General features: G+C 39.3%; 1 protein-coding gene across 2 annotated transcripts in view; it reads left to right on the top strand.

Moving 5' to 3' along the window:
* Positions 1-13817, top strand: part of spidr (scaffold protein involved in DNA repair) — a 35730-nt gene that overhangs the window by 895 nt on the left and 21018 nt on the right. Inside the window, exons 2-8 of one of the 2 annotated variants that reach the window (XM_080034838.1) lie at positions 1554-1715; positions 1844-1907; positions 2428-2610; positions 3122-3264; positions 7666-7901; positions 8545-8645; positions 10037-10256. In XM_080034838.1, coding sequence (XP_079890964.1) covers positions 1554-1715; positions 1844-1907; positions 2428-2610; positions 3122-3264; positions 7666-7901; positions 8545-8645; positions 10037-10256 — 1109 coding nt within the window. The remainder of the gene's footprint in view (positions 1-1553; positions 1716-1843; positions 1908-2427; positions 2611-3121; positions 3265-7665; positions 7902-8544; positions 8646-10036; positions 10257-13817) is intronic. The other variant, XM_080034837.1, reaches the window with a different exon arrangement.

Raw genomic sequence — 13817 nt, 5'->3', positions numbered from 1 at the left:
CAAGAAAGTTCTAGAATGCAATGCTCCCTGAGTAACCCCACCCCTTTCGAATAATAACAGAAGCTACAGTGGCCTTCAAGGACAAGAACAATTCTAAATTTTAAACAATGCACCTGATGACATTCCAACTATGACACTTTCAAGATGGCGGCACTAGGCTTTGGTCCAAAATATGCAGAAATATGGACATATGAGACCCTTTCTAAGGGAAAAAATAATAATTCAAAACATTTTGTTCAGCTATTATGCACTAAATGAAATGTACTTATGGATATTATAATTGCTTTCTACAAAATCTGCTAGGAAATAAAACCCAAAATTCTACACACTGCAGGTTTAATGGTGCCCATCTTTCAATGAAAAGATCCCTATATGTCATTTTTTCCATAGTGTAGATATTTCTTAAAATTGTTAGGCATTCAGCTTGGTTTGGTGACTCCTTTTTAAGCCATTTTATTGTAATTCTTTTCTTTGCTGCAACCAGTAATAAATACATATTTTTCCTACTGTGTATTACAACTGGTTTAATTCCTAGAATTGCTACCAGAGGGTCTCTTATCAATTCAACATTCAATACTTTATTGATATAGGCAAATACGGATTTCCAAAAGTTATCTAACAATGGGCATTGCCAACAAATATGTGAATGAGTAGCCATTGTCTCTCCACACTCCCTCCAACATTGACTGGGTTGATTCGGATTAATTTTAGCCAAAACTTGTGGTGTTCTAAAAAATCAGTTATTTATCTTCCATTGAAATTCCTTCCACAAATTGGCGTTCGTGACTTTGTGAGCCTGAGTACATATCTCCAACCAAACTTCCTCACTTATTTCGAGCTGTAGCTCTCTTATCCACTTGTCCTTCACATAACAAGAATTATCTTTTGTCATTGAAGCAATGATTCTATACACATTGGTTATTGGTTTCCTCATATGTTCTCCACCTTGAATCTTTAATAAATACTGTTCTAAAAGGGTGGGCTCTATTTTTGAATCCTGTGTCAAGTCTTAAGGGAAGAAAATCTCCAATGTAAATAATTGAACTCAAAACAGAGAGATCGCCTGTCAACTTAAACATTTTATGTATTTCCTTCCAAGCTACACATGTTGTGTTCGACCATTCTCCCAGAAGATCTCTGGTGGGTTTAAAGGGAATCGCTGACAAAGGCATATCAGGACTGTAACTTTTTTCTTATTATTTGCTTTTAATTTGTGTATTTTGAATAACCCGAAATAAAATTTGAGTAGATTTTCTCTTTTTAAAGGACCAAATAAATACTCGAAGAAATGAAAGGCGGGTTTCTCAACAGTTTTGGTTATTATAAAATGTGTCTTTAATTTCAGTACTAGTGCCTTGGCATTAAAAAGTCTCACATCTAACTTGACATGTTATGAACTGATTTGATTTCCAAACAGATACAGTGTTTGTAATTACAGTCAAGATAGCTGTCTGGCAACCAGAGAAGTAAAGAAAATAGAGTAAGAGTTGACTGTTTCATATAGTTATGTTTGTATAAAGTTTTTGACCTGAGTCCTTTTGCCTTTTTCTTAGCGTAGAAGATGCTTGAAGGATATAAAGTGTGTTTTCTTTCCGGATGATGTCGAACATGGTTTGAAAAAAGCGGGGAGAGAGCCTCCATCTCTGTCATCTGTATCTTCCGCCAAGAGCTGGAAGAAGTGTGGAGACAGTTTCCTGGACTCTCCAGTGATGAAGGTTGACTGAAATCCAATGAGACGCATCCTTACATTGTTGATACCAAATCACCACACAACTTTTTTGCTTTATTATTCCCCTGTTTCTCTAACTCTGTTGATGATGTTTGATAATGTTTTTTGCTGCAGAACCCCAGTTCATCAGGAAGGAAACTATCTGAACTAAGAAGGTTGGCAAAGTCACCCGCTTCAGGTAATTTTTTGTATATTTTATTTATATATATTATTATATTATATTCATAATGGGCTTTCACAGTCATTCTTGGTCCACAATTGTGTTGTTAGAATAAACCAAGCATTATAATGTATTATATCCACACTTAATTATAACATCAGATGCTACATAATATATGTTTGTCATACCTAAAAAAAACGAGAACTGTCATCAAATGTTTCAGATACATAATCTTGTTTACTCATGCTTTTTAATTTTAAACCCAAAATTTGGCCAGTTTTAACTATTTTGTTCTGACAATGTATGAGATGATCCTTATTTTGTAATAAAAAAATAAATGCATTGCGTATGAGTTTAAATGTAAGGTGTTACATTTTAAACAAATACCCACTCTTAATTTCTTCTGTTCTGAGTTTGGACAGTGGAAAAGGCAATAAAGGGACACAGAGCTTAGGTTGATGTGGACATGTCTCTCATATTTTTCTTGATCATTCATGAGTATGATATTTTCCTCTTGGGCACTCTTGTGTTTGCCCAGGGCAGACCAGCGCCGCCCACTGTAAAGAGGACACGGTGCAAATTGCGTGGAGCTCCAGTGACAGTGAACCGTCTGATGAAGAGACCCAGGAGCAGCAACAAGGTCCTCAGAGACCACTAAGACCCACGGCTCCCATTCAGTCTTACACCAGAGCGCTGCGCATGCTCAACAGTACTGATAAAGGTAAATGAAGTCTGGTGTGGCTCGCTGAGTCGGGAGTACTGGTGCATATAGGTGAAAAGGCATTCCGGACCTTGCGAACAGTTGTTTGACGAAACAAATCTTTAATCAATATTTGGTTTTATTTCCTCTCATCTGTACATTCAACCGGTAATGAATAGGAATATTTCTTCAGGGTAGGGTTGTTGTCACTGTGAGTAAGAAAATGGTCCCGCATATAACACATTTAACAACTTTAAAAAAAAAATGTGTTTGCATTAGGCAGAGACAATATACTATGGGAATTATTGAGGTTTAGTTGGTTTACAGTCCTTGAGCTAAGCTAAGCTAACTGACAGCATGCTGGTCTATGAGTTTTTCTCAGTTGTCATCCTGTGACCTACTTAAGAGTCTTTGGTCTTTTGAAAACAGCCGAGCAATCTGAAGAAAAAGCAAATAAATTGACCTTGGATTCAAATGATTATTATTATTTTTTTCATGTATTATTTGAGTTTGTTTCTTTCTTTCTTTTTAGATGATCTTCCTGTCATCGACACAGACAGTGATTTGGATGATTCTGAGGAAGACGTTGAAAAGGACGCTGGCCAACAGATATCTGACTGTGATTCAGAGTCCTTTGTTGAAAAAACAGAAGATTCACCCCTTAAAAATACAAATGTGAGTAAATTACCAAGTTCAATTTTCAAGTTTTCTTTATTTATCATATGCACGACAAATACAAGTGCAGTCCTTGTTAAGGGAGTTCTTAAATTACAGGCTCCCCCTACAACACTGCAATATATAAAGTAAATGTATTTAGAAGAACACACAAGATAATTTAAAACATAAGAAAGACAATTGGTGCCAAGAGACATAACAGTTAAAAAAAACAGATAACAAACATGTGTAAACGTAATGGATCTGCGTTGAGGTCTGAAATGTAACAGTATTATACTTATTCTAATGATCGCTAGCTTCATCAAAGCTGATCAAATTATATGAACTGCATTAGTCCATGAAACAGGCATGGAACAGTGATGCACAGCTGTCTGCTGACAGTACATTTCTTAAGGGTGTTATTAGTTTTTATGAACACTAGATGGGGCCACACAACCTCTAAAACTCTATTCAGCAATTTGAGTTCAGAGTGTGTTTCTAATAAAACATTTTTTAAAAGGCACATGCCGTTTTCTTAGAATTATGGACCTAAGTCTTGAGTCCAGTTAGACACCCCATAATATTTAGATCACGCTCTGTATTAAACCCTGATGTGCTTTAACATGACATTTCCACAAACGCACTTGTTTCAGTGTAACGTTTTTTATTGAAGTTTTCACATCAGTGCGGTTTAAGTTGTTTTGATTTTATTCGTTTTGATTTTGTGTTGAGGCATTATACCAGCAGGTGGAGTGTTGAAGCCTACTGCAGCCATGTTCTCCTGTTCTCATGCCCTGAAAGTGCCTAACAGGCTCAAACCAACTACGCACTACCTAAATTCAGGCTGCGATCCAAACTGTCAAAGTTCACAAGCTGAAGTTGCAATAAAGCAAGTGAGGGACTTAGCTGCCACTTATTCACTGATCCAAAGCTTGTATTAAAACGGGTAATGTGTGAGATTAAACTTTGCTGTTGATATTTTAAAATTCAAATATGTCGACAATTAAATAGTGTTATTTTATGGAAAACAAAATACTATAGAGCTGCAACACAGTCAATTACATTCCAACCCATTTACAGAAAGTTCACTTTATATTATTGTCTATTAAAGCTACAGTGCGTAACTTTTAAATCCATTTCGGTTACATTAAACCATCGCCAAACCGGGCCTTTCTACTGGGGTGGTACAGGAAAGAGGGCCGACCAGTAACCATGAGGTCGCTGGTTCGGTCCCCGTCACTGGACAGGAGGGTGTAATTTGTAAAACTAGTGGCTGTTATTGCCTCTACGGTGCCCACCATGTGTCCTTGAGGAAAACACTTAAGCCCAAAACTGCGAGGATGTACAACTGCATGTGTGTGTTAGAGATGTAGGAGGGGTTAGCAAATAACTCATTTTGATTACCATGTATGAGTTACCCTCTGTGACTAAGCATGTGTTAATTGAAAGATAAAGACTTAACTTAAAGTATTAACTTGCGAGTTCACAGTTGAATAAGCCTATAAGCTATTGATTAAGCCCCCCCCCCCCCAGACACTGGCCTAGCATAGAAAAATCCCAAGAAGCACCCAAGAAATGTTTCAGTTGTTGATTCTACTGCTAAGGAAAAACCTGGACATACAGCAGAATGTTTAAAATCAATGCACTATCACCAAAGGCTTACCTCCATGTAGATGCGCCAACATTGTTGTTGTAATTCCTCAGAATTCCTCATGGGGGCAACTGAAGTTACACACTAAAGCCTTACATAATTTTTCAATTAAAAATGCAAAACATTTGATGGTTCCCGTCCCGCATCCTTAATGTACAGATGTACTGCTACTACTTCTAGATTACAGTGAATTGAATATTTGGGCTGATTCAATTATGTCATCCTGAGCTCTCAGAAACTGAAAGGCTGTTTCACTGTTCCCTGTCATTTATTTTTTTGAGACAAAACTATCATCTTTGAAACTAAATCAGTAGATGAATTGTTAATCACAATAATCCCTAAAACTGTAACACCATGCAATATAATGCATTCGCTGTGGTTCACTGACCACATTTCCACTAGACAAATATGTTTGTTACTAAATTGTAGTCAATCTTTAGGCCCTCCTTTTTATGCTTTGTTGACTCGGATTGACTGTTCCTTCTTGGAAGCCATTCAGGAGCAGTGTTTGTGAAAGGCAGGGCTGTCATGGAGAGAATGTACAAGGAGTGGTGAAGGTGTTAACGCTCAGGTCTAAGACCACACACACTGCGTTTAGTCATTGCAGAAAGATGTGGCCAATAAATTGAGGTTTTGTGGTTGACTAGATAATGGTTCATGAAAATATCCTTGAACAGGATGCTGTAGGTTTAAAGGGACACTGTGTAATGTGTGACATCATCAAGAATGTTCTAGAAAGTTCTAGAATGCAACGCTCCCTGTGTAACCCCTCCCCTTTTGAATAATAACAGAAGCTACAGTGGCCTTCAAGGACAAGAACAATTCTAAATTCTAAACAATGCACCCGATGGCATTCCAAAAATATGGATTCCTCCATACGACGGCTCAATGGACAAAATGTAACATTAATATTTGTAATTCTCCGCTCAGGGGGATAATTCAGATTATTGGCAGAGGTGATTTTACACCAATGAGGACATATTTATGAATGAGGATATGGATTTTAGCTAATACATTACTTAAAAGTAATCACCTGAATCTGTGAAATACCGAGCCCGCTACTTAAAACTCAGTTATTCATACTGTAAGACACACGATGAATTGAAGAAAACCGTATCTTGAAAAGAACCTTGAGTTTGCAGGCTGTATGTTAAGAGAGGAAGCCTCTTTATAGATGAACATCACTTCTGCAGACCCAGCTACTTCCTCTTGTCACAGTTAATTTGCTGCTATCAGCTCTCTGGGGTCAAAGATTTAAGATCACCCAACAGGAGGCTTGTGGTTAGGGGCCTACAAGATAGACCTCTTCTAGGTCTTAATTTTTCAAATATAGTTGGGCTTTGTATGTGGTATTTATGACTGTTTGATTGCTCATGAGTCATTTGTGTATCCGTAGCATTTTTTTACATTTCAGTGTACATACAGTAGATTTTGATTGAAAGCTAAAGTGCTTAACCTCTGTCACCCCCATGAGAAATTCTGAGTAATTACAACATTGGCGCATCTACATGAGCTAAGCCTTCGGTGATTGCGGCGCATAATGGATTTTATACATTCTGCTATACTTCCAGGTTTTTTCTCAGCAGTAGAATCAACAACTTTCTTTGTTGCTTCTTGGGATTCTTCTTAGCTCCTGTGCCTGTGTCCAGGATGAAATCAGTTTGTAAACGCTGCCATACTGAGAAATACAGAGAGAGTTTTGTGGAGCTGATAGGCTTAATCAACTTTGTGTCAACTCATTTGGCAATGGCTGGATGTAACCGTCATTCATTTATATGAAAAAGTTACACACTATAGCTTTAAGTGGAACAGCAAATTTGTATAGCCTAGTTTAAATTCTTTGCTGGCTGGGAAGCGTGCTGATACACTGCCAATTGTAAATCAAACCGGATCGTACAGGATGCAGAGGAGAAGATACCAGTCCAAGTCCCAGTTTAATGCTCCAGATGAATGGGAGGCTGACTCACTCTGCATGTTCCTGCCAGATCTCTGTGTTATTGCACTAGCGCTGAGAGTGGACAGGCGGAGCTGTGAGGGCGACTTTGTGTTTCAAGGCCACTCGTTTGTGTTTGCTCGCTACACATCAGCCGCTCAAAGGGTCGACAACCTCCGCCACATCAGTGCTTTGCTAGATCAGGGCTGTGTCAACGGGGCAAGCCTATAAAAATCTTTTTCACTATTGTTTGTTCAGGAAAACATGAGCGCGGAGCTGTTTACTTACAATGCTTTCAGTGCCGGGTGAAAAAAATGTTGAGCCGGGGCCAGGAACATAATGTTCCTTATTCTCTGTAGCTGGTTAGAGTGTGACGTCTACTGGCACTGCGCCTAGCAGGGTCAAGTTGATTCAAATAAGAGCACTCGTTGGCTGACAGAGCCTGGTATGTTGGTCTTGTCTGCACATGACAGGAACTCAGGTTTCTTGTGGATTTTTCCATGAGAACTGATATCCCCAGGTGTAGAAGCAGTGATACAGCAGAAAAAGATTTGCTTAGTGCATCTTGTGAGTTAATCAGCATGACTGTATGTCAGTGTTGCATGTCCTACTGTAGGATTAAAGAATGGTGGAGTTTTTTATTGGATGACTCTTAACTTCCTGGCTGAAACCATTTTAAATGTATATTATCACTCATATATATTTGTGTTTTAGCTGCGATTTAACACTAAACATTTTTTTTATTTAATAAAAAAAAAATTCAATAAAAAGTGAGATTTAAAAATTCTTTCAAATATTTTCTTTTGAAATAAAACAATCATTATGAATTTATCCCTAGACGGAAGAGCTCGAGATCTCGGGCTATGTGTCTGGTGGCGAGAATAGTGGAGACACACCGGCCTTGGGAAGACTAGACTCTGAGAGCTTTCCTCTCCAAGCTGGTGATGGCAGCAAAAGGTCACTCAGTGACTGGGTCAGGTCTGCTCAGGCGATGCTGCAGACGCCTCAGAAACCATTGGAGGGGCAGGCCAAGACTCCTGAGGACTCCGCAAAAAAGAAAAGGAAATTTCAAAGGTGAATGTTTTTAAACTCCCATTTGATATGCACCAACTAATTTTTTTCTTCTTCCTTTTTAGAACATAAACACTGAATTTTATAAAAAAATATATTTCTCAACATGTAGCTGATACCTGATGCACTTTGTAAGGTGAAAAGATATGAAAGCTCACAATATAGTTTTTATCATATGTGTTGGTGTATTACTTCATAATAAGCACAAATAAAGAAACAAAACCTATTGCTAGCTGCCAGATGACAGTCAAACTTTGGGGCGGCAATGTTTCCATGGCAAAACTGATGATGAAAGGGACACCTGGTGCCGTGATGTGGGTGCTAAATGTCATTGTCATCTCCAAGCCCCCCAAATCTGACAGATGGCTATCTGTAGTCTGCGACGGCTTGAAAGAAAAAAAAGTATAAACATCAGATTTTTTTTTTCTTTGACATAAACCAATTCTACACATGATTGTGTTCATTCTGTGTGAGTTTATCAAGTAACATCATGTATTGCACGTGTGTGTGTGTGTGTGTGTGTGTGTGTGTGTGTGTGTTAATGACTCTGCTAGTGAAAGGATGGAGGTGGGGCAGAGGTTAGGAGGTTATCAAGATGACTTGTGTTCAATAAGTGTGTTTGTGTGTGTGTTTGTTTGTTGCACAGGGGGGGCCTCGCTGAGAGGCTGAATCGACTCCAGTGCAGACAGAGGTCAGCCATCAGCTTCTGGAGGCACCAGTCCGTCTCTGACACATCGGCAACAACAGGTGATTCACCCAAAACCTACTGTGCCTACACATTGATCACTCTCAAGACGTGGCACACATTGACCGTTCTGCATCGCCGCCGTTCACGTTTAACATTGAACTTTGATTTGTGTGTGGGATGAAGCCAGCCTCTAAGCGGGCGTGATTTGCTTTATGTATATGATTGTCGTAGAGGCCCCGCGAGGCAGTGCTGGCTGTAAGTTTGATCAACCCTACTCTGAAATGTGAACTCGATATGTAGGTGACAGGAAACTGCTTGTTTCTTTTTTTCCTTTCCGTGGCTTACAAAGCCCCTTGTATTCTGTCTTAAGTATTTCCTTATAATAGGACACAAGCAGTGGTTTAAAGGTGACAGTTGACTGTGGAAAAAAAGAAAACTCGCACCTGATCTAACTTTAAATTTGGGGTCATTTAATGGCTTAGTTAGTTACATTTTTAAGTTTTTGCACTTCTGTTTATGCCGAGCTTTCACACCATTGAACTCAAATGTCTCATCAGAATTATTTCAAACATGAAAACATGTAATTTTGTGCAATTCATTCATTAATATGTGTCCTGGTGCCATGTACATTCCTAACTATAACATCACTGTTACCAGATACATGTTGCTGTTTATCTTTGTTGTAGTAACTTTGGTGGGACTGAATCAGATTTGAATTATTTCCTGACATAATGCTCTCATTACCACTTAATCAGATCATTATAGGTCAAGAGGGACTTTGGCCTGCTGCTCGTGGTGGTTATTCTGATGATTTTGTAATCTGGGACCAAAATGTACAGAGCACAAGAGAAGCATCTAACTTACGTGTTTGGACAAATGCATGTAAAAACTTAACAACTCTCCAGTGATCCCTTTGATATGATTTACACTCGTCATATTGAAAATCCCCTCCTCCTGGCCACTTTCAATGTTTGCTGACGTACATAGACACTGAATGGCGTCGTTGGTGTGCTGTCACACTGCAGTTTTTACATTTCTGTGGAATCAGCTTTACACACACTAATTTACATGCCGTAGGGTACCTCTCTTATCTCCTTTCGAATGATAGTTTTCAGAGCATTGTGATTGCTCTACTTAATTATCTGCTGACTTTTTTGCTCAGGAGAAAAGCACACTCAGCAACGTGGCAAGGTTCCAAACATTTGCACCTTCACCCAGTTGGATTCACTCCGTTTTATATCATATCTAACTCGGCCTGAGTCAGAAGTAACAGCTTTACAGTACGGTAGTGCAAATTGTTCTGATGCTTAAAGTGAATTACTCTCATAATACATAACGAGTCCCATAGAGAGCAGGTTCTGTGAGAGTGGCAGTTGAGTACACACACAAAAGCACGCACAGTGAAACGACGCACGCTCAACATCTGTGTTGTTGTTGTTTTGTTCTCCAGTGGACAGGCCTGGCGTTCTGGTGCTGGAGGTGCTGGAGGTTCAGGAGGAGTCCAGCATGCAACTGGCCCACTGTGAGCAGCACCAGCCCCCCGCAGAGGGCCACCAGCACACTAACCCCGGCTCTGGGGATAGAGCTCGTATGCTGGTGTTATTCAACAGAGAGACTGCAGCCCAGTTGATTGCTGCACGCGGAGATATAATTCACATATACCCGCCATGGTGAGAGGATGCTACAAATTACTTTCCTTCATAGTCACCCCTCCACTCAAAATCATGTTTTCATTATTATTTTTACCTCACCTGAATGTTTGACCTTCACTGTGCATGAGAAGTAAGTAATAGGTTTCTCACTGGAATAATTATTTCACTCAGAACCAAAGAACCAAATAAGGCACAACTTGTTATCCAAAGCAGAGTATGTCATACAATGTGACTGGAGGGGATATTTAAATGTAAATCACATTTGTCTTGATTTGATTGATCCCTCCCAATGGAAAAGCTGAAACCAAAAACAGGAGACTTTTTTTTTTAGTAATTTGCTTATTATTATTTTTGCCAATCAATGAATCGAAAGATAGTTTCAAGTTAAATAAGAAAAAAAATATTTCGTCTTAGAACACGTTACCAATATCTGAAATAGCACTGGCAATGGGAAGGGTTAAACATTTCTGTGAAAAAAAGTGAGTACAAAACAAATGTCTTCTTTTCTTTATTTTGAAGTCACTTGTCTCTTTGCAGGGGATCAAAAATCAGACAAAGGGCATTGTTACTCATCACAAGACTGACCCACTGTGTGCAGGACAAAGAGGAACAGGATCTTAGAAAATAATGCTGAGGAGGCAAACCGAAAGAGAGAATAATGCATGTTTATATAACAATTAGATGAAAGTAGTTGTGGTTTTACATGTTAAAATGTACTGTTCTCTGCTCACCATAGTAAGCGGCCCAGATGTGAGGTCCTTCACACACAGGGCAGAGGGGCTCGGAGGTGGGAGGTGGGGCCGTGTGTGTGTGTGTTTTGGGGATTGTTTTGGAGTTGGAGCGAGGCGGCAGTTGACTCCAGCTGTTGGGAGTTTTGGGTTGAGTGTGCTCTGGAAATATCCAAGCTGGCGGAAGTGCAGGGGCCTCCTCAGCGCTCTGACGTCACAAACAGCTCCAGGGAATGCTTCACATTCCTCTTCCTGGCAGTAGTTAGGTCATTTCCAGCAAGCCGGGGAAAAAACAGTGTAGGATTATTTTCTGGAGCATTTGGGAGCAGGGAGTGAGATTGAAAACACATGGCGGTTTGAGAGTATCTCTTGCTTTAGCACCTCTCCTTCCCTGTTGTAATGCTATTCCTGAAATCCCAAGACTGAGAAGAGCCCACAGTAAAGCGAACACATGACCAATTAGTCTTTCAAAGAATGATATTTCACCTGAAAGGGCATCCTTAAATCATCTTTGTTTGTGTTAATTACTTTCAGCAGTTAAAACATTTTGTTCCACATGTAAAAACTAGTATTCTAACGCTAAATAAATCAATAAAACAAAAAAATCATAACCAAAAAAAAGTCAAGCTGAATTTTCTCATTAAGAGGTTCGAATTTATCCAAGTTGTATACCTACAGGACAGGCAAAGGTGGAAAAACACGGAATTTAAAGCATCCGTGCGTCTGCTAAAATTCCTCTTATCAGTTTCCTGTGTGACACCGGAGGGGGTTAGCCTCCCACATAGTTCCTGCATTGAGTAGGTTGGCTCCTCCCACCTCCCACGCCTCGCCCGTGAGTGGGCCGGGCGGAAATACCTGCAGGGTTTATTCACTTACGAGCTGTGACGCCAACAGCACCGGGCCACTCCTTAACCCGGCTACCTGTCTGATGATGACAGCTGCCCACTCACACCTGTTGACAATGGGGTCACACTTCCTGTACGGTCGTTGAACCTGTTTCGGTGTACAGTACGTTCTGCTCTGCTTCCATTCCTCTATGGCTCATGTTGATTACGGATCTCTGCTCAGATGCATGGACTGATAAACGCACACTATCCAGGCTTAATCATCGCATGAGTTTCATAGGTGAGCGATGTCAGTATTTACAGCAGTGGAGGAAGTATTTTTGCGTTGCTTACTTGAGTGAAAGTAGCAATACCACGCTAAGAAAATACCATACCATTTGCTTAAGTACACATCGCAGCCTTTTTTTTTATTTGTATTAACTACAAAAAGTACTTATCCAGATTCGCCCCTAGCAATGGCATAAACTTAATCAGACTTTATTAATAGATCTGTACAAGGAATTTGTTTAAGTGAAGAAAAATTAAAATGAAGATATAAAAAGCCAATAAAAATAGAAAAATAAGATCAATCTAAATTGATCATGTTTTAAGATATATTAATTAGGTAGGTCAACTTGATATCCGGTGTACCTGAGATTATTGACTGTCAGATTTACAGCTTTGTGTGTGGTTCATTGACTAATGGTTGAGTCATGCCAAGTGTCTGATCAAGCATAGTAGAGTAACTGTGCCAAGAGCGTTATGTGCAATTAAAAGCAATCAAGGATAATAACCCTGCAATAAATACTGCCTTTGTAAAGATGACACTATAATCTTCGTATCCCAGGTGTTGATGCAACTACTATCAGGGTGTAGTACCGGTGTTTGGGTAATTGTGTCCAACCTGTTTTTACTTGGTGTGCTATACATTTTTAATATCTTATCTAGAATATGTTCTTGTGAATATATAATCATTTCAATAGCTAATTATTATTAATAATGCACATGTTGGGTTTGTAAAATGAAACTATTCACAATTTAACAGACTGGCTACTAGAAAGGCCCCTGTATTATGCAAAAGATTTCAATAGAACAACAAACTAAAGCTGTCAACATGACCATAGCATTAAATAAATGCCACAAAAATGGAACTTTTTAAACTTTGCAAATATTGCGTTAGACTTCATTTTGTTTTCAAACCTAAAACTGGCAACTGATTGGAAATAATTATTTGGTTTCTTTTTTTCCTTTCTTCCTTCCCGTCTTCATTCAAAACAAATGTTATTTTTTCCCACTTTATCTGTGTCTTTGATTTCTCTGCTTTCAATATTCAAAACAGGTCTGAGACAAGCTGTGACATGTACTGCGGTTCTAGGCACCGAGTCTATTTGGTTCACACTATTATTCTTGTGACTTGGAAAAAATTAGGTCGTAACTCAAATTTACCAGAAACAACGTGCCATATATAATTACCTGGTCGTTTTCCAAGTTCTTTTTTTTTCTCAGGCTCGGCATAACTCAGGTGTGTGCCATTTATCCTTTTGAACTGAAGCACTCGACCAGGAGTGCTTCTTTTTTCCTCGGACTTAAAGGAGAAGTTAAGCATCTCCTTCTTGGCACACAGATGAGTGGAATCGTAGCAGGGGAGAATGAAAAAAAAAACTCTAGCACAAGAGCACTTCAGGACACGCATATGTAGTCTTTGCATTTGATTTGGTGTTTTCATCAGCATACTGTTGGCCTATCTTGATTGTGACGGGCGTTGAATTGTTTTTCAACAGTTGATGTCACATTTGGAAAGCGTTTTAATCAAGCTGTGAAGCGCTGTGAGGTTAAGCCTTTTAAGAACCTCGATTATGTCGTAAATGTATCTTTTACCACCAGCAAAGGAGGATAAATGCCTCCATCGTGTATTATCACAGACCTTGGAGGAGGCTTTACATATTTGAACTCATGCTCTGTGCTGAGAAGCACCCAGTGAACACAGACCTGTGGAGGTGGTTTTCACCTTATCTCAGTTTGACATT

This window comes from Ammodytes marinus, assembly GCF_949987685.1.
Source record: "Ammodytes marinus genome assembly, chromosome: 9".
Taxonomy (NCBI): domain Eukaryota; kingdom Metazoa; phylum Chordata; class Actinopteri; order Uranoscopiformes; family Ammodytidae; genus Ammodytes; species Ammodytes marinus.
The sequence above is the reverse complement of the archived record's forward strand: the minus strand, read 5'-3'. Positions and strand labels throughout refer to the sequence as shown.